Source organism: Pelodiscus sinensis, chromosome 4 (genome assembly GCF_049634645.1).
Source record: "Pelodiscus sinensis isolate JC-2024 chromosome 4, ASM4963464v1, whole genome shotgun sequence".
NCBI lineage: Eukaryota > Metazoa > Chordata > Testudines > Trionychidae > Pelodiscus > Pelodiscus sinensis.
Genome location: NC_134714.1, coordinates 90217806 through 90240744, shown reverse-complemented (window position 1 = coordinate 90240744; position 22939 = coordinate 90217806). Strand labels below are relative to the sequence as shown.

General features: G+C 43.1%; 1 protein-coding gene across 12 annotated transcripts in view; it reads right to left on the bottom strand.

Moving 5' to 3' along the window:
• Positions 1–22939, bottom strand: part of NAV2 (neuron navigator 2) — a 696386-nt gene that overhangs the window by 108413 nt on the left and 565034 nt on the right. For all 12 annotated transcript variants that reach the window (XM_075927729.1, XM_075927722.1, XM_075927724.1 and 9 more), the window contains one exon: positions 11027–11149. In XM_075927729.1, coding sequence (XP_075783844.1) covers positions 11027–11149 — 123 coding nt within the window. The remainder of the gene's footprint in view (positions 1–11026; positions 11150–22939) is intronic.

Sequence of the window (22939 nt, the reverse complement as noted above, 5' to 3'; positions counted from 1 at the left end):
CTTTTTTGCGGAAAAGAAATCTCTGCTGTCTACACTGGCCCTTTTGTGCAAAAGTCTTTCGGAAAAAGACTTTTGCCCGAACGGGAGCAGCATAGTTTTTCCGCAAAAGCACTGACAATCTTACATGAGATCGTCGGTGCTTTTGCGGAAATTCAAGCGGCCAGTGTAGACAGCTGGCAAGTTTTTCCGCAAAAGCAGATGATTTTGCAGAAAAACTTGCCAGTCTAGACATAGCCGTGGTGTTTTACACCCATTTTCATAGATATAGAATGAAAACACCAAGTATAAGGCAATGGAAAATTGGTCCACAGTGGCTTTGGGGGTGGCTTAGACAGACTGGGGGTCCTGATCCACTCTATGATGAAGCTAATTCAGGATATGAGTTTTAAACTATGGTGACTATCTAGCTTGGAAAGACTACCTGAGGTGAGAGGCCAGCCCCAGAAAAAACAGCTGGTAGGAGTGGTTTGTTAAGCTGCTGGGTGGTAGTACTGTGCCTCCTCAGTGGCTGGAAGTTCTTGAGAAAGGAGAGAAGTTGCTCTCTTGTATCTTCTGAGCCCACAAGACTTCTGACCTAGATTTGGGTGAGGGAAGAAGAACTTGCTAATTACCTACTTGTTCTGTTTGGATGAGGTCTATGCTTGTGCCCAGGACTTTAGCCAGTATCTTTCTTTTGTTTATTTTGACCATTTGATCTAGGTGCAAGGAAAGCCCTATGTTTATTTTCTCATTTGGACATATGTCAAGGATGTTTGCCCTATTTGCCTTGGACTTAGAATGTTTTTTCTTCTGTCAGGGCCTATTACTCAAAAGCCAATATTGCCCTTTATATTTATTTGTTGTTTAATATTGTATGCGGTGTATTGTTCCTGTTGGAAATTCTAACCAGCTGATCTTTGTTCCAAAGCTCCAAGACCCAAAGTTTCAAACAAACATGTTGCTTTGTTGCTGTGGTATCTGATTTTTTTAAAGATAAAAAACATGGTCTCTTTCAAAAGACTGAGGGATGATTATCGGCATGTACCAAAGTACATCTTACTGCTTTGGAATGGTGCTTCTTCTTTGGTATACAGGCAGTCCCCGGGTTACGTACAAGATAGGGACTGTAGGTTTGTTCTTAAGTTGAATTTGTATGTAAGTCGGAACTGGTACATATTATAGGGGAAACTCTAGCCAAACATTTCTCCAGAGCTCAGTTTTATTCTCCCACACCTCACTTCCCTCAGTCCTTTATTCTCAAGCTGAGGTGTCTGCTGAGAAAAGCCGCTCTGCGTCTCCCTGGTCTGCTGGGGAGGAGGGCGCTAGCTTCGCATCTCCCTGGTCTGGTGGGGGGAAGCAGCTAGTGCGGGGTTGCCTCACCCCGTTTGTAAGTAGGGATCCGATGTAAGTCAGATCCATGTAACCCGGGGACTGCCTGTACTGATAAAATCCAAGCAGACGATGCAGTTGAGTGGTAGAGCTGGTAGGATTGAAAATCTGAGTAATCCTTTGACTTGGCTATTAAGCAATTGTATACATGCTTATATTACATGGTTTCCATAGCTTAGTGCACAGATGTTGGAAACAGATTTATAGCTTCGTCACTATTTTTTTTGTGTGAAAATGTAGGTTTACCTACTATACTGGATACTTGCCCAAAGATATCTTGCTCCACATTGCTGTCCCACAACATGCACTTGCAGTTTTTAGGACTTTATGCATGTGATGGCTTGGGGATAGGAAAGTGAGATCCAGGAGGTAAAGGACACTATGTTAATGACAATAAGGCATGCACACAGTGAGGACATGCACCTTTCACTTTACAAAATCGGGTGCTAAAAACCAACCCTATAAATTTGACTTTTTCATAAGTGCAGACGTGGCCCCTACAGCTGCTGCTACTACCACCTGGGAGAGCAAATGTACTTTTCCTATGGAATACAGACACTGAATAACTCAGATTCCCCCAACAAAAATTAGGAAATGCTGATGTGAACTACAAGATGTTGGATACATTTTCAGATGACAAAGGCACTAAAACTGGCTGTCCCTAAGCATAAGGGTTAACATGCAAGCACATGGAGAAGCCACTGAAGGGGGGAGAGAGAGAGACAGACAAGTATTCTTGAGTTAATGTGTAGGAAAACTATTTCAGTATATTTTTAACCTTGAAAGCTGTTCTCTATCTGCTTGTGCACTCTAAGCAATCAAGGCGCTGACAATCTAAAGGTTAAAATGTAACAAGCCATGCTTTAACATTTTAGGATAAAGCCTGTCTTAAATTCCAGACACGTTTTCAATAGGTTTTTTGCACTTCAGTAAGAGACAGCTATATAATGCCACCCTGTTTAAAGAAGCATAATTATATGAAACTGAATTCAAGATGAGAGGAGTGTGACTGTTGTGGTACATACCATTTCTGACAGGTTTTTGGTTCACCATTACTTTGAAAAGGATTAATCACCCTGTTTTCTAGGCCAGGATCTACAGAGACACCTAACTGTAGCAATAACTGCTAATTCAGCTAATTGTTATATGCAATGGAGTTTTAATCATGTTATTCCCAGGATTTTACAGAGACAAGAGGGGTAGAGTTGCCAGATGGTTTCAACAAAAATACCGGACATACTTGACATTACATTATAATCTACATTACATCTTATTTAGAAAACACTGGACATTTATATTTTCTCAATTTGTGTCTCTAACAGAAAGCTCAAATACTGGACAGTCCGGTTCAAAACTGGACACCTGGCAACCCTAAAGGTAGATGAGGTAATAGCTTTCATTGGAACAACTTCTGTTGGTAAGTGAGGCAAGATTCAAGCCACACGGAGCTCTTCTTGTGGCTCAAAAGCTTGAATCTCTCACCAACAGAAGTTATTCCAGTAAAAGATTATCCTCTCCTACTTTGCCTCTCTTATTTCAGCTAAGGAAGATACCACTATTGTTTCCACTAAATTGTTGCTATTTGCAAGTAATTAACATTCGTAGGAAACTTGTTGTGGAATGGTGTTGATTGGAAAGGGTAGATGGCAACATTTTCATGCTGAATATCGTAAAAAATCAGCTCATTCCTCTTTTTATATTATGCCCATCACTACAGCATCTGTGATAGTATCCTCTCCCTGTCAAAAGCGAAGGCCTCCCCCATCCCTTCTAAAGTGCGAGATCACATGCTACAACCTTTTCCTCAAATCTTCTGAAGTGTACTCCTAGTTCCCATAACTGCCGAAATAACCACCTCTATCCTGCATTGAGTACTAATACAACTTACTTGTCAATAAAGCAATGTAATCACTAACCAATAGTGATCCTATGATGCTGCAACCTACTGTTTTATACCATAAAAGCATAGTCTAGTTCTTAGAGCTGAAATATAAGAATGAAGCAACTCTACCACTGACTTGCACTATGACCTTAGGGAAGTCCCTTAACCATTCTTTGTACTCCAGATATAAAATAGGGATCATATAGCTCACCTTTGAAAGCTGCATGAAGATGTTTGTATGAATAGTGCAATAAGGCCAACATAGTACTGTTAATTATTACTGAAATCTCTATTTGTTATTACCGTTGCTTCTCCATCTACTTCTGGCATAGACTTCCAAACATTATTGTATTATTAATATTATTGTATTCTTAATAATTCTTTAGTTTTAGGTTTTTTTCTTTGGAAATTTACAGTTGTGGTTATTTACAGTCTATGTACATGAATGGTGTGTCTAAACTACAGATTTTTTTTAAAAAAGTGGACTTTTTTTTGAAAAAAAACTTCCCCTTAGTCTAGACTGCTGCCACATTCTTTTGAAAGTAAATCGAAAGAACGCAGCAGTTTTTTCGACTGCAGAAAACCTCGTTTTAAGAGGAAGAACGCCTTTTTTCGAAAGAGCACTTTTGAAAAAAGGCGCTATGTAATGCAAACTATGCTTTTTCAAAAGAGAGCATCCAGACTGCTTGGGTGCTCTCTTCCAAAAAAGCGGCTTGCATTTTTGAAAGTATTGGTTGTAGTCTAGACGCTCTTTTTCGAAAAGTATCTTTCGAAAAAGCCTCTTTTGAAAGGGGCTTGCAGCCTAGACATAGCCAAAGAGAACAAAGATTTTAAAAGCAATTAATCCACCCAGAATATTTTAATTAAATTAAATGTATAGGTGAGAGTTGCACAACACTGTCATATGAGGAAAATTAAGGGTTTTCCAGTCAAGTCATGGGTTTTTCAAAAGCACGGTTAAAAGCTAATTTAATAAAGGTCACAACTGACCATCAATTCACATGCAGTTCCATGGGATGAATGATGACAGGAAATAGTGCCTTAGAGTCTAAACAGTACTAAAGAGCTACAGTAAGCTATCTGCTATATATAACTAGCTGCTGGGGTCAGTTATGTTATTTTCTTCCTCCGAAATTCTCTGTCAGACATCTGTTCCTTTATGGCTGTCTGCATTACACTATTTGCCCTGTGCTCTGCTGCTGTTCTATGACATTGTCAAAAGGTCTCTAGTTTTTCATTATGATGTGCTCAGAAGCTCAGAACTTTATTTTGCAACAATTTTTCTCATGATCATTATTAATTATGTATATTGTCATAGCACCTAGGATCCCTGGTTATGGACAAGGCATTGGACAAGGCACTGTAAAAATACAGAACAAGTGAAATCTACAGTTTTAATCATTGATACCTACTGGTGACTGTAAGTTTGAAGTATATATTTCAGTTTTATTATGGAGTTGGAGCAGGTGTGGGAAAATCCCTAGGCTTCATTCCCATTTTACACTGCTGTAAATTAGGATTAACTCCACTGAAGTAGATAATGTTACCCTGGTGTAAGTGAGAGGAATTTAGATGGTTTTAGTGAAACAAAATTAATGTTGCCAAGTTATACATATTTATCTAAAAGATTCTCTAGCCATGATTGTATTAAAATATTGGGTTTCTCTCCCTTGACTGACTTTTTTATTAACATCCCTGCATTTTGTGTTTTGTATTTCCCTGACTTTATTCTGCTTTTGTTCAGTTTCACTCTTAATTCCTGTATATCTCAGTTCATCTCCTCTCTTGGGCCTATACCTATATCTAATTATCTGAGACTCTTGTCCATGCTGGGAAATGCTACTGAGTTGTTACATCATGGCACGCTCCTGTGACACAGTTAAACCCAATTTGCTCCCACAAATGTCAGATCTCCATGGTCCTGAACCAGGGAATTTTCCGAACCAGCCACTGACTCTCATTGCTGACAGTTCAAGAGGGGGTGGACAGGAGCCCCGGCCCGGCTGCCTGCTGGCCCCACTGTCACTGCCCTAGCCAGACTTCCTACTGGGCTGTCTGCCAGGCTCCAGGAGCCTGCCATGGACTCTGGCCCTGCGCTGCCATGGGTCCGACCCCTACCTGCTACCACAAGTTGCTAGGGGCTGGCTCTGGCCCTGGTTGGGTTGCAGGAGACTCGGGCTCCAGACCCAACCCTGCAGCAGTTCATGGGCTCCAGCTCCACTTCCAAAGTTTGCCCAGGGCTTCAGCCCCACGCTGCCATGGGCAAACCAAGCCCCGGTCCCTCTGCCACGGGCTGCTGAGGGATCAGAGGGCTCAGGGCTCCTGCCCCTTGGTAACCCGCAGGCTCTGGCACTGCTTCCCTGCTGCCACAGGCTGTCACCAGCCTGGTCCTGTGCTGCTGGGGACTGCCCTAGGCCTGGTCCCAGTGCTGTAAACTGCCGGCAGCTGCTAGGGGCTGCCACCAGCTCCAGCTCCTGCCCCATCCCCACCCCGCTCTTGGATTGCCTTCTTGCTACTAGAGCTCTCAAATCCAGGGATATCCATGATCCTTCTGGCAAGATGTTGCCAGAGGAGAGAATTCCAGTTTTGGGAGATGGAACCTGTATTTCAATAAACATGTTCCTGGATTGTGCTACAACCTTGGTCATGACAAAGGGGAAGCATGGTTCAAAAAGTCAGTTAAAATACAGTTTGGTGACTGGTGGAAGACTGAGCCCTGTTTTAACTACAGACCACAACACAGTATCTTTTATTGTGCAGAGGTGATATAATTTAATTTGAGGGGAAATTTCTTTCCCCAGCAGACTTGGAAGGATGCATTCAGAAGAACAAAGTGCAAAGAACCTTGGAAGGGTTTGGTAACCCTTTTAGCTGCTTTTCTTGTCATAATTAACATATTTTTTATTTTTCCAATCTCAAACTAAATTATAAAAGTGAAATAATCCAAGTCAATTATACTCTAAAGTAGTTTCATATGCCACTCAATCTTTAAGGCTTTATAAAAAGAGAGATGTTTCCTCATCATATATTTAATAGAAGCCTAAATTATTCTTGAAAATGTCAGATTCACCAGTATAGTGTTTTGACCTATTTGGGAAGACAGTTATTTAGTCAGATGTGAGTCTCTTAAATTATCAGCACAGGAAGAAATAAGGACTATTTACATCCAACTATATTAAACATTTTCTCGTCTCTAAGATCCATTTCTGCCCCTCTACTATGTGCATGATAGTATTGGGAGCTGTATATGAAACTAATATAGTCTCAGCTCAAGCAGCTCTGTCTGACAATGCAAAACAACATTAAGTACCCAAGCATCAAACCATAAGCTTGAACACATGAAACCATAGGTTGTTAATTTATAAACTTTTTTAAAAAGCACATACTCCTATTTCCCCCTGCCCCCAAATCCCCCCCCCCCCCACAAAAACTGACTCAAAGGGAGTAAATAAACTCAGCTGCACTGTGTGATGATTTCATTAACCTTGCAATCAAGCATTAAATTAAACTGCCTGCTTCAGATTTCCTCCCCTGCTGCAGGGGAAAATGTACCTTGTGCGGGCTATGTTTTATGCTAATAGAGCTAATGTACAAAACTCTCTACTAACCATCTACAATTCATGAGATAACACTAGGAAGTAAAACAAGTAAGCAAATTGCAAAAACTCCTTTGGGAAATCTTTAACTAAATAGCCATTTAGTAGTGATTTGCTGTATTTTCATACTGGGTTCTCATGATATTCAGTTTACAGCTACGTATAGAGAGCTAAATTTATTCTTCATCCATATTTTCTAGGCAGACTACTTGAGCAGCATAGAACGATCATTTACCTCCATTCATAGGTGGGCGTAGACACTTTGTTATTTTATTGCATTATCCATCATTATAGTAATTCCTCATTTAACACATGCCCGCTTAACACATTTTCGCGATAGCACGATTTTTTTTTAGGGAACGTTTTTTGAATTACACGACCATCCTTGGAATAACACGATTTCCCCAGCCAGCCCATTGCCGGTGGCTGTGCGGGGCTTCCCCCGCCTCCCTGCAAAGAGGCGAAGGGTTCGCCACTCGCCGCACCATTCCCCGCTGACTCCCCTGCGCCGGACGCCTTACCACCTCTCCTCCGCCTCCGTTTGCAGGCCGGTGGCTGGGTTTCCCCAGCTGGCCCGTCGCCGGTGGCTGCGCAGGGTTTCCCTCCGCCTCCCTGCAAAGCGGCGGACGGTTCGCCGCTCGCTGCACCATTCCCCGGCGACCCCCCCTCACCAGACGCAGCGTGGGTCCTGGCAGGGGCATACTCCCACCCAATCCTCCTTCCGTCTCCTCCCCTTCCCTTCCTGAGAGCCAAACACCTCCCCTCCCTGCTGTAACTCAGTCCCCTTTCTCCCCCAACCTTATGTCCTGGTCCCAACAGACACCACCACTTGAAACGCAACCCCCATCTTTTCCATTATTTTCAATGGGAAAATTGACCCCACATAACACATAACACGTTTTCACTTAGCACAATCATTTTCTGAAACATATCTATAGTGTTAAATGAGGAATTACCATATAGTACAGTTCAGTAGAAAAATGGATTAAAACATAGGGTTTGTGTATACAAAACATTATTACACCACAAGCCAGGTGTGAATCTACGGTCCACTAGCTTGCCTCACGGTACTGTCCCACGTGGATGTGAAAAGTGCTATAATGTGCTTTGACAAACTCCAGGTTCAAAGAGCCAATATGTCAACTTCCAGTGACACAATGCACTATGGAACTCCCAGGGTGCTCGCACATGGGATATTAATGAGCAGCAGGCTAGTTCTCTGTCACATTCTGGCTTGCACACAGCAAAGGCCCATGTGACAAGCCCTTGAGTTTTACATGTTTTAAATGCTCAATGACTGAATTGGTGCTTTTTTCAAGTCACCAAGACTCAAATTTCTCAAGTTATTTAGGCATTGCTAGATTCAGTGTTGCAACACTGAACTGATTTAAAAGCCTAAATGTCATTTTTAGAAGGGATTTCTACATAGGACCTTAACTCCCATCAACTATCTGTAGGATTTTGGCTCCTAAATTCCTAAATCCCTTTTGATAATGACATATTAGGCATTGCAACACCTACATATCTTTAAACTCTGGGCCTTAGACTACAGCAGCACTAAACTTTTGTATTAGACAAACAGACTTGTATTCTAATCAGAAAGGATTAAACCAAACTTTTCATAGTAAAGCCACAGTGTATGGGACTAAATGTAATCTATCTACTGCTCATGACCCTGTTTTGCTCTGAATCAGCAACATGGACTTTCAGGACTTGTATGGTCTTTTTCTTCCAACTTACAGTAAAAAGATTCATGTTCATAATAACCCTCCTCCTCTTTTACTTTTCCCTTCCCCATTCGCTTTAATTTCTAATTGTGAGGATGATGACAGCTCTTTCACCAAATATGTTCTTTGGTTTCTCTGGAACAAGTTGCTACAAGCAAGTAATTGCCTTTTCTTTTGCAATATGACATGATTCTTCTAAGTGGAATTTATTGAAAGCTGAAATAAAAGCTCTTGTAAAAATAAGAAAACCACACACAGGCAGGCTGCATTTCAGGCAAGTAACTTAGCATATGGAACTCAGAAGCATTTTTGTATGAAATGCAAGTGTGACAAATACTGTAAACATTAGAGGTAGAAGGAATCAATAACTTTTGTATCCCCAACTCTCTAAAAGAATTATAGTGGTTTTGGAAACATTATTTATTTGTATTGCAAGAGGGCCTAGGAGCTCCAGACTCATGGGCAAAGACTTTGTTGAGCTAATAGTTGTCAGTTCCTAGGTTTTATGTCACCCACAAACAACCCTATCTGACCAATCAGAAGTGGTATCAACTAAAGATGGGTATAAGATTCAAAATTCAGAACCAGATATGAAATCCTAAAATATATAGGCATGTTGTTGTCATGCCTAAGTGGTGACCCATTTAACAGAGAACTAAACCAAACTTCTACACAGCGTTTGGAAATCTTTTTATTTTGCTCCTTTTATAGTATAGATGTAGCATCAAAAGAAATCCAGTTCTACTCTCCTCAAAAGCCTCGCTAAGATTCTCCCGTATTTACAAACCTAGCTGTCACAAACCAGAAGATCTCAACCACAACAAATGAAGACTATTACAGTGTGTTCCAGGAAAGGTTTACTGTTAGCAGTGAGCAGGGGTGAAAGTAACTATAATTTCTTAGTCTTGGCGAACAAAACTGAGTTTGACATCCAAAAGTCAACACAACAAAAATGATGAGAGGGTGTTCACACTTGTCCCGCTGAAAGATCATGTCCACACTAGTGGCACCATCACCCACAGTGTGAGCCACGACCTATGTGTATGTAACCCGCAGTGCAGTGTTGAGGGGAGATGGAGTGGATTGCTGCGCATCTTGAGATTCCCTCCCAGTTGTCCCACAGCCTCTTCCACTGCTGGGAGTGGCATTGGAGTAGCCCTCTGAGCTCTCCTATAGTGAGGAATGTCAAAGCAGCACAGCAATTTGTCTCCCTCCCTCAGCAGCAGCAGTCTGCCTGTGGCTGTGTTGCTAGTGCAGGACAGAACAAGAGGAGGCCAATGATTTGCTCTTTGTTCCTCAATCTGAGCAGCTCACTCAGCTCTCAGATACTTCAGGAGCTTTGAAAGGAGAGGGGCACATGCTGCAGGGCAGCAAAGATCAAAACACTGATCACAGCCCTCAGGGCAGGTATTGTGGGATACTGGTGACAATCAGTTTTGTCAACAAAACAAGCAGCAGAGTCTGCACTGGCTCTTTGTCCACAACAAAGGGAGGGGGAAAGAGGGTTTTTTGTTGTGGAAACTGGATGTTTTTCCTGACAAAAGCCTCACTGCAGTGTGCATTCCCTCACTGTTTTGTTGCCAAAAAGGCAGGTTTTAGTGATAAAACTTGGTAGTGTAGACATGCCCTTATAGATACTGTTGAGTTGAAACCATCCTGCCCTCGGGGGGGGGGGTGATAGAACAGGGGGCTGGGATGTGTGGAGGGTTCAGGGCAGGGGTTGGGATGTGGAGGGTGCGGGAGTTATGGCAAGTGGGGGGAACTCAGTGCAAGGAGTGGGGGGGATGCAGGAGTCAAGGCAGAAATGGAAGGTGGAGGGGATCAGGGAAGGGGATTGGAGTCTGAGGAGGCTCAGGGCAGCGGATTGGGGGAAGTTTAGGGAGATGACCACCACAATGCCCAGTCACCGGATCCCCAGACCATGCTGTCCCACCACCCCTGCACTGGGATTGGAGCCTGGATGTGAAGACTCCCACCCCCAGCTGGCCAGTGTCTTACCAGTGCACTACACCAGGGCACACTGGCTTGCTTGCACCTTGGCTGTGAAAGAAACACTTGTTAACTTCAAAATCTGGTTAAACTAAAAAAAATCCACATTTACACTTAGGGCACTTCAAGAAAGAAAAGAGAGAAATGTCTAGGCCATAGGCCGTTCTGCAAATGTTCTCAATACAAATGCTAGGTTCAACCAATTATGTTAAATTTATGTTAAAGTCCCATGTACTAAAAGTAGGATTTAAAGAAACCAAAACGTCTTTTGTTCTCTTCAGCTGAGAAAAACTGACTTGAGAAGGATTTCTGCTGTATGTGTGTCCTTTTCCAAGTGGTAGACAGCATTAGAGACCCTTACAACCACATAGTAAACCACTGAAATCTTACTACACAGCTATTTATCTGAATTTCAACATGCATTAGCTGCAAATTACAATACTGTAAAAAGGTAAAAAAGATACCTGTCAGCATCTCCTAGTCCTAGTGAGGTGTTACGCTGCAGTGTCTCCCGCACTGCAGCCATCCCATCTGGTAGCCGATTCAATCTTCGAGTGTACAGGCCCAAACCACCATCAGTCATGTACCTTTAAAAAAAACCAACAGAACAAAATCTCAAACAATTTGCAAGCACTCCCACACTTTAGGTGGTGTCAGTATATCTACTTTATACATAATATTCAGAAACAGAACAAGTTTTACACTCGGTCACATCAGACTAGCTTTATTGAGTTCTGAATCTCAACTCAGTCTCTCTTTCTCTCTTTTCCACCCTCAGGCAAAATGACACAAATACAAAGAAGGAGGAATGGATATTTCATTAAGAATGCACGTGTATCATTCTTAGCTCTCGTGTGTGAATTTTTCACAGATTTTTAACATATTTGGTGAAAACATATTCCCCGTGCATTTTGTGTTGTTTAAATCACTGTTGGTGAAATCCTGGAGACATTGAATTTATTCACAAAACTCCCCCTTATTTCAGTAGGGTTAGGATTTCATCCAAGTTCCCATCTACTGTACATTTTCATTAAACGTCCCAAAGCACTCTGTTTGAGAAAGGTGATTTGCTCCATTGGCCAGAGAAGGCTGCTCCTCCACTTTTGTGCACTGTGCTGTCTGTAACTACCATCCTTAACCGGAGAAGCAGCTACATTTCAGTGGTGTTATTGTTGTTACATATTTATGAAGGATTATGTGTGTATATGGAGCTTTACACATGAATAAAACAACATCCTTGTCCTGAAGAGATTCCAGTCCAATAAAATAAAACAATGCCTTATGCCTGTCTGCAGAGCATGATGTTGGACCATTAAATAACACTGAATAAGTCCGCACTTTGTGGACTTCTACATGGCCAGCAAAGCAAACAGAAATTCTTTCACATCTAGCTTTGTCAAAGGTTGGGGGAGGGGGCAGGGAGAGAAAAGGAGGAAAGCAACCCAATTTAGTTTTCATAACCCAATTGTTTTCTAGTTCACTGCAGAGAATCCAGAGTTGTTCAGGTGTATTGTGTACAGCTACACCCTATATATTTGAATAAATATATATACATATATATATATATATATATATATATATATATATATACACACACACACACACACACACACACACACATCGGTAAAGGATATAATTATACAGCAGGACATATGAACAAAAAACCATATACAGTAAAACTCCGATGGTCCGGCCTCTGATGGTCCGGCACTCCTTATGGTCCGGCACCATCAGGAACCCGGAAGTGCTCCGGGCAGCCGGACCATTGGAGCTGCTCTGCCCCCAGCTTCCCCGATTCAGCCGCTGCTAAAACTGACCAGCGCTGAATCCGGGAAGGAGGGGGCAGAACAGCTGGAGTGCTGCCGGGTAGGTCCAGTAGCGCTGCCCCTCAGGGCTGCGGGACCAACCCAGCAGCACCCCAGCTGTCCCGGATTCAGCCGCTGCTGAAATTGACCAGCGGCTGACTCCAGGAAGCCCGAGACAGAGCTGCTCTGCCCCAGCTTCCTGGACTCAGCCGCTGGTCAGTTTCAGCAGCAGCTGACTTGGGTACACCTGGGACAGAGCAGCTGAGGTGCTGCTGGGTTGGTCCCCGCAGCGTCAAGGGTTGGCGCTACCAGACCAACCCAGCAGCGCCCCAGCTGCTCTGTCCCAGGCTTCCCGATTCAGCCGCTGCTGAAACTGACCAGGGCTGACTCCAGAAAGCCCGGGGCAGAGCAGCTCTGCCTCTGGCTTTCTGGAGTCAGCCGCTGATCAGTATCAGCAGCGGCTGACTTGGGGACACCTGGGGTAGAGCAGCTGGGATGCTGCTGGGTTGGTCCAGTAGCGCCGAGGAGCGGCGCTGCGGGACCAACCCGTCAGCACCAAAGCTACTCTGCCCCAGGCGTCCCCAAGAACAGCTGGGGTGCTACCGGGTTGGTCTCACAGCGCCAAGGGTCGGCGCTACCGGACCAACCCAGCAGCACCCCAGCTGCTCTGCTGCAGGCGTCCCCGATTTAGCCGCTGCTGAAACTGACCAGCAGCGGCTGAATCGGGGACTCCTGGGGCAGAGCCGGACTATCAGAAGGGAGGGCTATGAGGAGGTCTGGGGTAGCATCCCCCCACCCCACCCCAGACCCCTCATAGACCCCCCTTCTGATAGTCCGGCATATCTGATAATCCGGCACCCCCTGGGTCCTAAAGGTGCTGGATTATCGGAAGTTTACTGTATTCTGTATTTGAATAGCGCTAGAATATAAACCTTAAGCATATTCACTGAGATTTTTATACTCATGATTTCATTACTTCACCTGTATTTTTCAAAACTCTCATCTGTGCTATACTAGGGCAAAAAGTCATTCTGTAAGTTATTGATCTGCAAACCTAGTTTACAGATAAACAATTCATAGTCCTGGAGTGTAAAGAACAACAGGGTTTCAAATTTTAGACTATATATTCTCTGAAGGTTTATCTAAAAACCAGCTTTGCAGATCAATAACTTACAGAACTAGCCTCATTGTAAACATAGTTAAAAAGAAATGTTCTGCCTTAAAAAAGAACATTTCTTCTTCATAGCTTAAAAAAAGTAAATGAACGGAGTTGCTGACAGTGCAACACATCTCTGTACAGGCAATTTGAGAAATGACCGTCTGAAATATCTCAGCTGTTCTGTTTTCTAACGTACCCTCAAAATATTTTTCATCGTTGGTATTGTGAATTATGATCTGAGACAGTTTTTAAAATTGAAGTCAAATATCAATATTTTAAACCCCTTACTGAATTATATGAATGATACATTTATGCTTCAAAACAAGTAAAGTATGTCCCCAACAGACACACAAGTTTGTTAAAATATCTTGTACTGATTTAGTGCAAATATTACACAATGTTTTGTTTCATTGTGCAATAATCCCTTACCCAATTCCCTAAAAGATCCCCAACAAAATACCAAAACAACACTCTGTATGGTGCATTAATACAAAGATTAAAGATAATACACAGATCATTTTTTTTCTATTCTGAAACAATTAACTATATTATAAAATAATGCAAATGCACTACACACTTGAACTAAATTTTTAAAATAGTCTGGAAAATAAATGCTTAACAATGCTATAATCAAATAAATATGCAACAACTACAGTGACAGAGTTGCTATTTTTGGCATGCAATTCAACATACCTTATTGACTTGTAAACAGTAAACTGAAATAGCTATGTCCTCTAAATTCTTTTGTCACTCTTAAGGAAATAGTGGTACAACACCAATATTATATCCAACATCCCAGGATTTCTTCCTCTTTTAAAAAGACTAATGCCAATTACTGATTTTTCTTACTGAGGCACATTTTTGCTCATGATAAGAAAGAACAGTCAATCTGGCCTTAAAGTCATAATATATCTATAGATTAGAGGAAACAAAATTCATGATGCAGATAGCACTGGCTCCATCACTTTTGTATCACTTCTGTCACAATGTCTCTGGTAACAAACCTAGCTGACTGTGCAGCCAGACTCAATTACTACAATTACATGAGGCAGGAAGGTTAAAGAAAATGAAAAATCCTGCACTAGATATGATTTAGCTATACAAGTCTGTAGTGGGCCTGTTCAAGAACAACAGAAGAGTCCCCGTTGGGAGCTTTACAAAGAGGTTGCTAAGCTAGTAAAACTAGGGACAAGGCTATTCTCAGTTCTCCAAAGTCTACAGGGACAAGAGACAATACTTTTCACCAAACTTCATAAACAAGAAGGCTTAAAAGAATTACAACAGTGCCACGGCAACTGCTGAGCCTAGCTTACATCAGGTCTTCCCCTTAAAATGAAGGAGCAAATTTTGTTCTTAGCAAATCATTGAAGAAAAAATATAGTTAGAGAAAAGTTTACAACTCTTATTATTTAAGATCCTATCATTGTGTGTGCATGCTTGCTATAGGTACATTGCAAAAATTCATACCTGCATATGCAAATCAGCTAATTTCAACTACTTTTTTGCGTATGTTTGCATGTGCAGTGGCTGATTTGCCTCTCTTACGCAGAAACATTACCGTAAGCGTACCTGTTACTCACAATTTGAAAATATAGCCTTTAGGTCATCACTTATCATTATCTATCATATGACTAATCCTTTCCAATAAAATAAACTAATTTCCACAATAATTTTTATAAACAGTTAAGATAGCTGTGATACTAGATGAAAATTATGATACTATGCATACACACTATATACCATTAACTAATCTTAATATGCAGACTCCAGGTGAAATCCCGGTCAATGGAAAAACTCCTGTTGACTTCAATGGGGCCAGGAGTTCACCCTATGTACATATGTGCAGCAACCAGATACATTAGAATAACTCTATACTTGTGCCAACTGGAACACATCACAGCTTTTCATGGACAGATTTTCCAAGGTTCTGAGCATACATAAACCCCATGTAAGTCGATAGAGCTGCAGGTGCTCAACACTTTCGATAATGAAGTTTTTATTACTATTTTTTAAAATGAAAGTTAAAGTGAGGTACAAAGAAAATATGTGGACTCAGCTTTTATAACAGCTACAAGTTATGTAGTCTCACCTCACTCAATAAAAACATTGCATAATGGGATTGACTTCTTAAATAATAGCTGCTTTAATATTGTTAAATAGACAGCACAGCTTGTAGAATTTTAAAGTTTTACGGCTGGAATGCTATTTTGCATACTTTCTATCCCAAAATGTGAGTGTTGCACCCCCATGAGGGGGAAGTTTGGTAGCACTGAAAGGAGTGGTGCCCTAACTCCAAACTGGGATCAAATGGGGGAGCTGGAGAGGGCCTAATCGCTTATACAGGCAGTCCCCGAGTTACGCGGGTCCAACTTATGTCGGATCCGCAGTTACGAACGCCCCGTAGACCAGGGAGAGGAAGGGAGACCAGGGAGAGGAAGCAAAGCGGCGGAACACGTGGGCAGCGGACAGGGCTGTCCGCTGCCCACGCGCTCCGCGGCTTGGCTCTGCTTTGCCCCCCCCCCCGGTCTGCAGACCAGGGGGACGGGGGGGGACGGGTGGCAAAGCAGAGCCAAGCAGAGCCAAGCCGCGGAGCGCCCGGCCAGCTGACAGCCCAGACGTGTCTGGGCTGTCAGCTGATCGCGCGCTCCGCGGCTTGGCTCTGTTTGGCTCTGCTTTGCCCCCCCGCCCTTTCCCCTGGTCTGCAGACCAGGGGGAGGAGGGGGGGCAAAGCAGAGCCAAGCCGTGGAATGCCAGGCCAGCTGACAGCCCAGACGTGTCTGGGCTGTCAGCTGATCGCGCGCTCCGCGGCTTGGCTCTGTTTGGCTCTGCTTTGCCCCCCCGCCCTTTCCCCTGGTCTGCAGACCAGGGGGAGGGGTGGGCAAAGCAGAGCCAAGCCGCGGAGCGCCCGGCCAGCTGACAGCCCAGACGGCTTGGCTCCGCGGCTTGGCTCTGCAGACCAGGGGGAAGGGGGGGCAAAGCAGAGCAAAGCCACGGAGCCCGAGGGCAGCAGGACAGCCACGGCGCGTCTGGGCTGTCCCGCTGCCCCCGTGCTCCGTGGCTTTGCTCCGGACACCTGTGGTACAGCAGCTGGGGCGCTGCCAGTTGGTCCCGTAGCGCCACTCTGGGCGCTACTGGACCAACCGGGCAGCACCCCAGCTGTTCTGCCCCAGGCGTCCTGATTCAGCCACTGCTGGTCAGATTCAGCAGCGGCTGAATCAGGACGCCTGGGGCAGAGCAGCTTGGGTGCTGCTGGGTTGGTCCAGTAGCGCCGAGGAGCGGCGGCGCTACTGGACCAACCCAGCAGCACCCCAGCTGCTCTGCCCCAGGCGTCCCCAAGTCAGCCGCTGCTGAAACTGACCAGTGGCTGACTACAGGAAGCCCCTGCCCCGGGCTTCCTGCAATCAGCCGCTGATCAGTTTCAGCAGCAGCTGACTTGGGGATGCCTGGAGTTCTTAAGTTGAATCTGTATGTAAGTCAGAACTGGTGTCCAGATTCAGCCGCTGTTGAAACTGATCAGTTTCAGCAGCGGCTGAATCTGGACGCCAGTTCCGACTTACATACAGATTCAACTTGAGAACAAACCTACAGTCCCTATCTTGTACGTAACTCGGGGACTGCCTGTACTGTACCTAGAGGAATGGGGAAGCTTATTTCTTAGCCTCCTATTTGTTAGCTGCAGAAGAGGGGAAACAGAGGAGCTAGCTAACTAGGAGACCTTTTCCTCCCTTGCATCAAGATACTAGGGAAATTAAGAAGAAAGGCAGTCCTACAACACAAGTCTTCTCATGAAGCATAAATATTAAGGGCCTAACTCTGCAAACACTTACTACTGGCCAGAACTGCTTCCTATTAGGCCCAGTTCTACACTAAAAATTCTTATTCACCTCTGTTAAGCATTGGTCAGTCCCTCACCAGTCACTTAAAACAGGTTGGGCCATATGTTGGGCTGTACAGATGAATAGCTCTGAAACAAATACACTTAGGGATGCCAGATGGTTTCAACAAAAAGACCGGACACACTTGACATTACATCACAATCTACATTACATCTTATTTAGAAAATACAAGACACTTATATTTTCTCATTTATATTTTCTCAATTTGTTTCCCGAACAGAAAGCTCAAATACTGGAGTGTCCAGTTCAAAACCAGACACCTGGCAACCCTAAATACACTGGAACACAGGCTCTCTCTTGCTCTCGCCTTCACATTAGCCTCAGCTGGGCAAGAAGAAACTGCCTATGCTTCCACTGATAAATATCTAGTCTTGTCCTGACACTTCACAATTCATTACTTTAAAGCACCTGGTAATAGCAGCTGGGACTTGTGTCAGCCAGGATCAAAGGTTGTATTTGATAACAGTATACTATTAAGAAATGCCTAGTTAGTGTTTTTAGTAATGAGGAAGAGCATTAAGACTTATCCACCATGCTGACTAAGGCCATGTCTATACTATGGGGGAAGATCGGCTTAAAGTATGCAACTCCAGCTACGTAAAAAATGTCCTGAGGCTCCCCTTGGCTGCAAACGACAAACTGCAGCCAATGGGAGCCATGAGGCTCTGTACATGTGGAGCCAGTAAGTAAACAAATAGAAGCAGCCCGGTAGCAGCTCTCTCAGCGTAGGTCCGCGGACCACTTTGGGAAACACAGTTCTAGGCAAAAGAAAAAACTACCCCACTCTCCTCCTCCTCCTCCAACTGCCTTTGATATCCCCTGGCAACTAGATCTTGACTTGTTTTCTTGCTCTGCCAACTGCCTTATAGGTATCCATGAAACTTTGTATAGTATATCCTTCCAAGTTTAATATTTTAGGATGTTTCTTATGTCTAAGTGATTTCTTTCCCCTTCTCCAAGTGCATACACAGAAAACAGGATCAAGTTATAACCACAAATCAACCAAAGTCTTATTTAGCAAGCCAAGTCACTTGAATTTTGTATGCACTCTGTACTTGCCCACATACTCAGACCGCCAACAGCATGCTTATGGCTATATAGCTGACAATTCCCATAATTATTCAACTTTGCTATTACATTTCAAAACAGATAGCCAGGAGAGCAGAATTCTCAAACTGTGAGTATATACAGCCTCAGGGACATTCTAGGCTTCAATATACAATCTGGAATTCCTAGGACTTTTTTGCCTCAGTAATAAAATTAAATTCATCATCTCAAGTAAATCAAAGTCCAAATAGGATAGTGAATCCAAAAGATCGATCATATCATGATTTCCAATCAGGCATTACAAACATGTATTCTTCCAGGCTTTAGTTACAGTGTCATGGGTATTACTAATTGCTAAGTGTCAGTGCTGCAACACCAGTCAATGTAGTTAGACAAGAACAAAGCAAATTAAAGCTCTGATGTACACATCTCTACTACTGTTTACAAAGTATGACAAATGTGATCAAAATATGCCTGTTGATGCAACCAAGACAGTGTCAAATGAAATATGACTTAACTAAATATCATTACCGTTGCTAGATTGCCTGAAGGTCCACTAGTAACCAGAAACTTGTCAGGTTAGCATCATTTTAGTTTGCTTATTTTGCTCTGACATTTTAGAATCTCACCATATATTTTTCTCTCACTTTTTGCCAAATTCTGGTCACCAATCAATCTTGCCTGACCACCATCATCCTCCCACTGCCAGCCATCAGCACAGCATTTTTATCTTTCTAGCCAAAGGGTGGAACATGCTCTCTGCCCACAAAGCCTGACTTCAAATTAAAAAATAAAGAAATAAATAACGAGCCAAGAAAGGTCAGTTTGGGTTTTGTCACTGGTTTAAATTCCAAGCTGGGATTCACATAAATGTCAACAATTCGGTGAAGGCATTCAGGATCTGAGCTTTTTCAGCATGGTCTTCTTGTTACAAAGCCAAAATACTCAACATTCAATCCAAATATTTCCTTTCAGGATCACACCAACTCATACCCAGCAGGCATTTCATTTTACATCTAATTAGATTGTGCAAAACAGCTGGACTTGCGGGGGAAGGGAGGAGGGAGAAAGCAAGCTCTGAGTATGGAATAAGTCCTGTGTCCCCCAGGCATGCCCTGCATTCTTCAGAACAGCAATTATGGCTTGGGGTTGCAAAGGAGGTGAGGGCCATCAAAGAGACAGGTGACAAAGGCAATTTCTTGTAATACAATCTCATGAACGAATTTCACAGTTCAGTTTGAGAAACTGAGTACTTGGAAAATACTTACGTTACTAGCAGTGGAAGCAGTAGCTCCCCCCAAGGAGGCCTCTTCCTCCATGCCAAATTCAACTTGACCCTTTTGTCCTGGGAAAACCAACTAATGGGGGAGCTGGTTTCTGTGAAATGCAGATTTCTCCAGGATACTTCTCCACTGGGAACCGAACTGGGACACATTTCTCTTAAGCCACTGTACAGCCTTCACATGGTAGCAATTTTTAGTAACTTCAGCTGGGGCCTAGGATCAGTTCTGCTTCCCTGGTCTCCTGGGTCCACTCTTTATTATAAAGTCCACAGATGTGCTGGTGATAGTCTATATTATGATTTTCCCTTTGCTAGAAAAATGGGTATCAAGTATATCATCTCCAGGAAGAGATTTGGTGCTTGCAGATATGAGATGTATAGTTTACATGCTTTGCAGTCACAGTCCCGATGCACAACCAAAGTTAGTGGGAATTTTGCTATTTGTCACACTAGCAGTAGCACTGGGCCTTTTCTAAAATGTGTTTCACAGGGCTCTCTTGGGATCAGAGGACCGTAAAAAGGTACATGAACCCTAGTTCAAAATCCCGTTTTGGGATTAGAGAATCACTTCAGACACTGATACAGCCACCCTTTGCTAATTCTGCTATGGTCTGTAATATTCTCAGGGAAGGGGAGTTTGCCCTATGTTCCCCTTTGAAGCACTATTCAAACCTAAGCCATTATGCAAGTGATATATTGACCCACTATCTCATTCTCCCTTTTAATGCTATCAGGAAAAGCAGCTAATTTTTTGAAGAAAAATACATTTAAAAAAAACAGGAAAAAGACAATTAACAGACAAATCATTGTATTTCAATTGCATTAGTATCTAGTTCTTCAATGCAGACAATCTATATTTGTAAATGATAGGAGTTGCAATCCTCTGGTTTAGTGTATGTGATTGCATCTCCCTCTAGTGGCTGGTCCTTTCTTACAGCTAAAGGAGAAGTTAAACTTGTATTTTTGGTGCAGAAGTTCCTCAAGTTCAATCCCCACTCAAGTGCTTATGTGATGCCAACAGACCCCAGGGTGATCTTTAGGTGGAGTCAATCCTGGGACCTCTGGAACTTAGTGCATGAGCCTCTAATGCATGAGCTAAAAGCCAGCTAGCTGTTAGCTAAGGATGTAGAGCAGACTCATTCTCTCTGTAAGTGGTCAGAATGGGGCAGTTCACCACACCCAGAAGATGTGTGGGTTACACCTACATGTGTATGCAGGAGGGTTTGTTACAGATCCACATAAGAAAGAGCTGAAAGGTGGAGATTAATTGCCTTTCAGTTTCTTCTTGCACCAAGCAGCAGCCCACAATAGGAAATGCCACTTGATACTATAGATCTCAGTTGATGGGAGTGAACCAGAGGCCTGCCCCACCAGGAATCACAATGCATCTCTTTCCATTCTTGCTGCCTGATCTGGTTTTCCATTCTGGTGTGGCTTCATAGAATCCTATTATACTGGGACTGGAAGGGACCTCAAGAGATCATTGAGTCCAGTCCCCTGCCCTTATGACAAGACCCAGTACTGTCTAGACAATCCCTGATAGACATTTATCTAACCTACTCTTAAATATCTCCAGAGATGGAGATTCCACAATCACCCTAGGCAATTTATTCCAGTGTTTAACCACCCTGACAGTTGGGAACTTTTTCCTAATGTCCAACCTAAACCTGCCTTGCTGCTGTTTAAGCCCATTGCTTCTTGTTCTATCCTCAGAGGCCAAGGAGAACAAGTTTTCTCCCTCCTCCTTTTCACACCCTTTTAGATATCTGAAAACCGCTATCATGCCCCTCTCAATCTTTTCTTTTCCAAACTAAACAAGCCCAATTTTTTCAGTCTTCCTTAATAGGTCATGTTCTCTAGACCTTTAATCATTCTTGTTGCTCTTCTCTGAACCTTCTCCAATTTCTCCACATTTTTCTTGAAACGCGGTGCCCAGAACTGAACACAATACTCCAGTTGAGGCCTAACCAGCGCAGAGTAGAGCGGAAGAATGACTTCTTGTGTCTTGCTCACAACACACCTGTTAATGCAGGGGAGTCCAAACTTTCTTCAAAGAGGGCCAGATTTGATGAAGTGAACATGCGTGAGGGCCGACCATTTTGCCTGACATTCTTTGAACCATTAAAATTAAATGCAAATTAACTATTTTATGCAAAGTTTATTGCAAACGGCATACTTTTCATTTCGTCACATGGATCACAAATCTAAACAGGTGTTAAATCACTCTGCCTTTCATATTTGAAGGCCAGATGAAAAAAAATCCAGGAAGCTGAAATATATGTCAGGAACATTGTAAAGTACATTACATATTATTGGTAATAAAGGTTGTCTGTCAACTTTTAAGTTCAAAAAATATGAACAGGAACATAACACCAAGTATACATGTTGTGTCCAAATATATTTATAACTGATTTAGACCAACTGGCATTAACTGAGATTTTACAATGTATTCATCTCAATACATATGGATTCGTTGGGGGTCTTAAAAGATAGATATTGCCAAATTACCTGTGGGGCCGTATTAAACCGGAACACGGGCCGCAATTGGCCCGCGGGCCGGACTTTGGACATGCCTGTGTTAATGCATCCTAGAATCATGTTGGCGTCACACTGTTGACTCATATTTAGCTTGTGGTCCTCTATCATCCCTTTCTGCCATACTCCTTCCTAGACAGTCACTTCCCATTCTGTATGTGTGAAACTGATAGTTCTTTCCTAAGTGGAGCACTTTACATTTGTCCTTATTAAACTTTATCCTGTTTACCTCAGACCATTTCTCCAATTTGTCCAGATCATTTTGAAACCACTGCAGCTGATTATCACTTTCCCTTTCCCTTTTCCAAAGCTGAAACACTACAGCATATTCCCCACTCTGTCCTTATAGTGAGAAGGGGAAGAAACCCAGTTGCAGGGGAGCTGCAAGGGTGGTGGGCAGGTAGGACACTATTTCGCAACAGTTCACAGTCAAACGGGGCTTAGGGTAAGGCCCTGGCTTATGAGCTTACAACCACAACCAAAGGCTCTGACAAAGCCATTTCTTTTCCACAGTCCTGAAGGGAGTTGTTGTGGGCCAGCCCAAAAGAGGAATTACTGAGGAATCCTGGGAGAGTTGGTGTGAATGGGTGCTGGAGAAACCCTGAAACTCTGTTTTATGGCATAGTGCCAATCTGATGGTAACTGGGAAATCT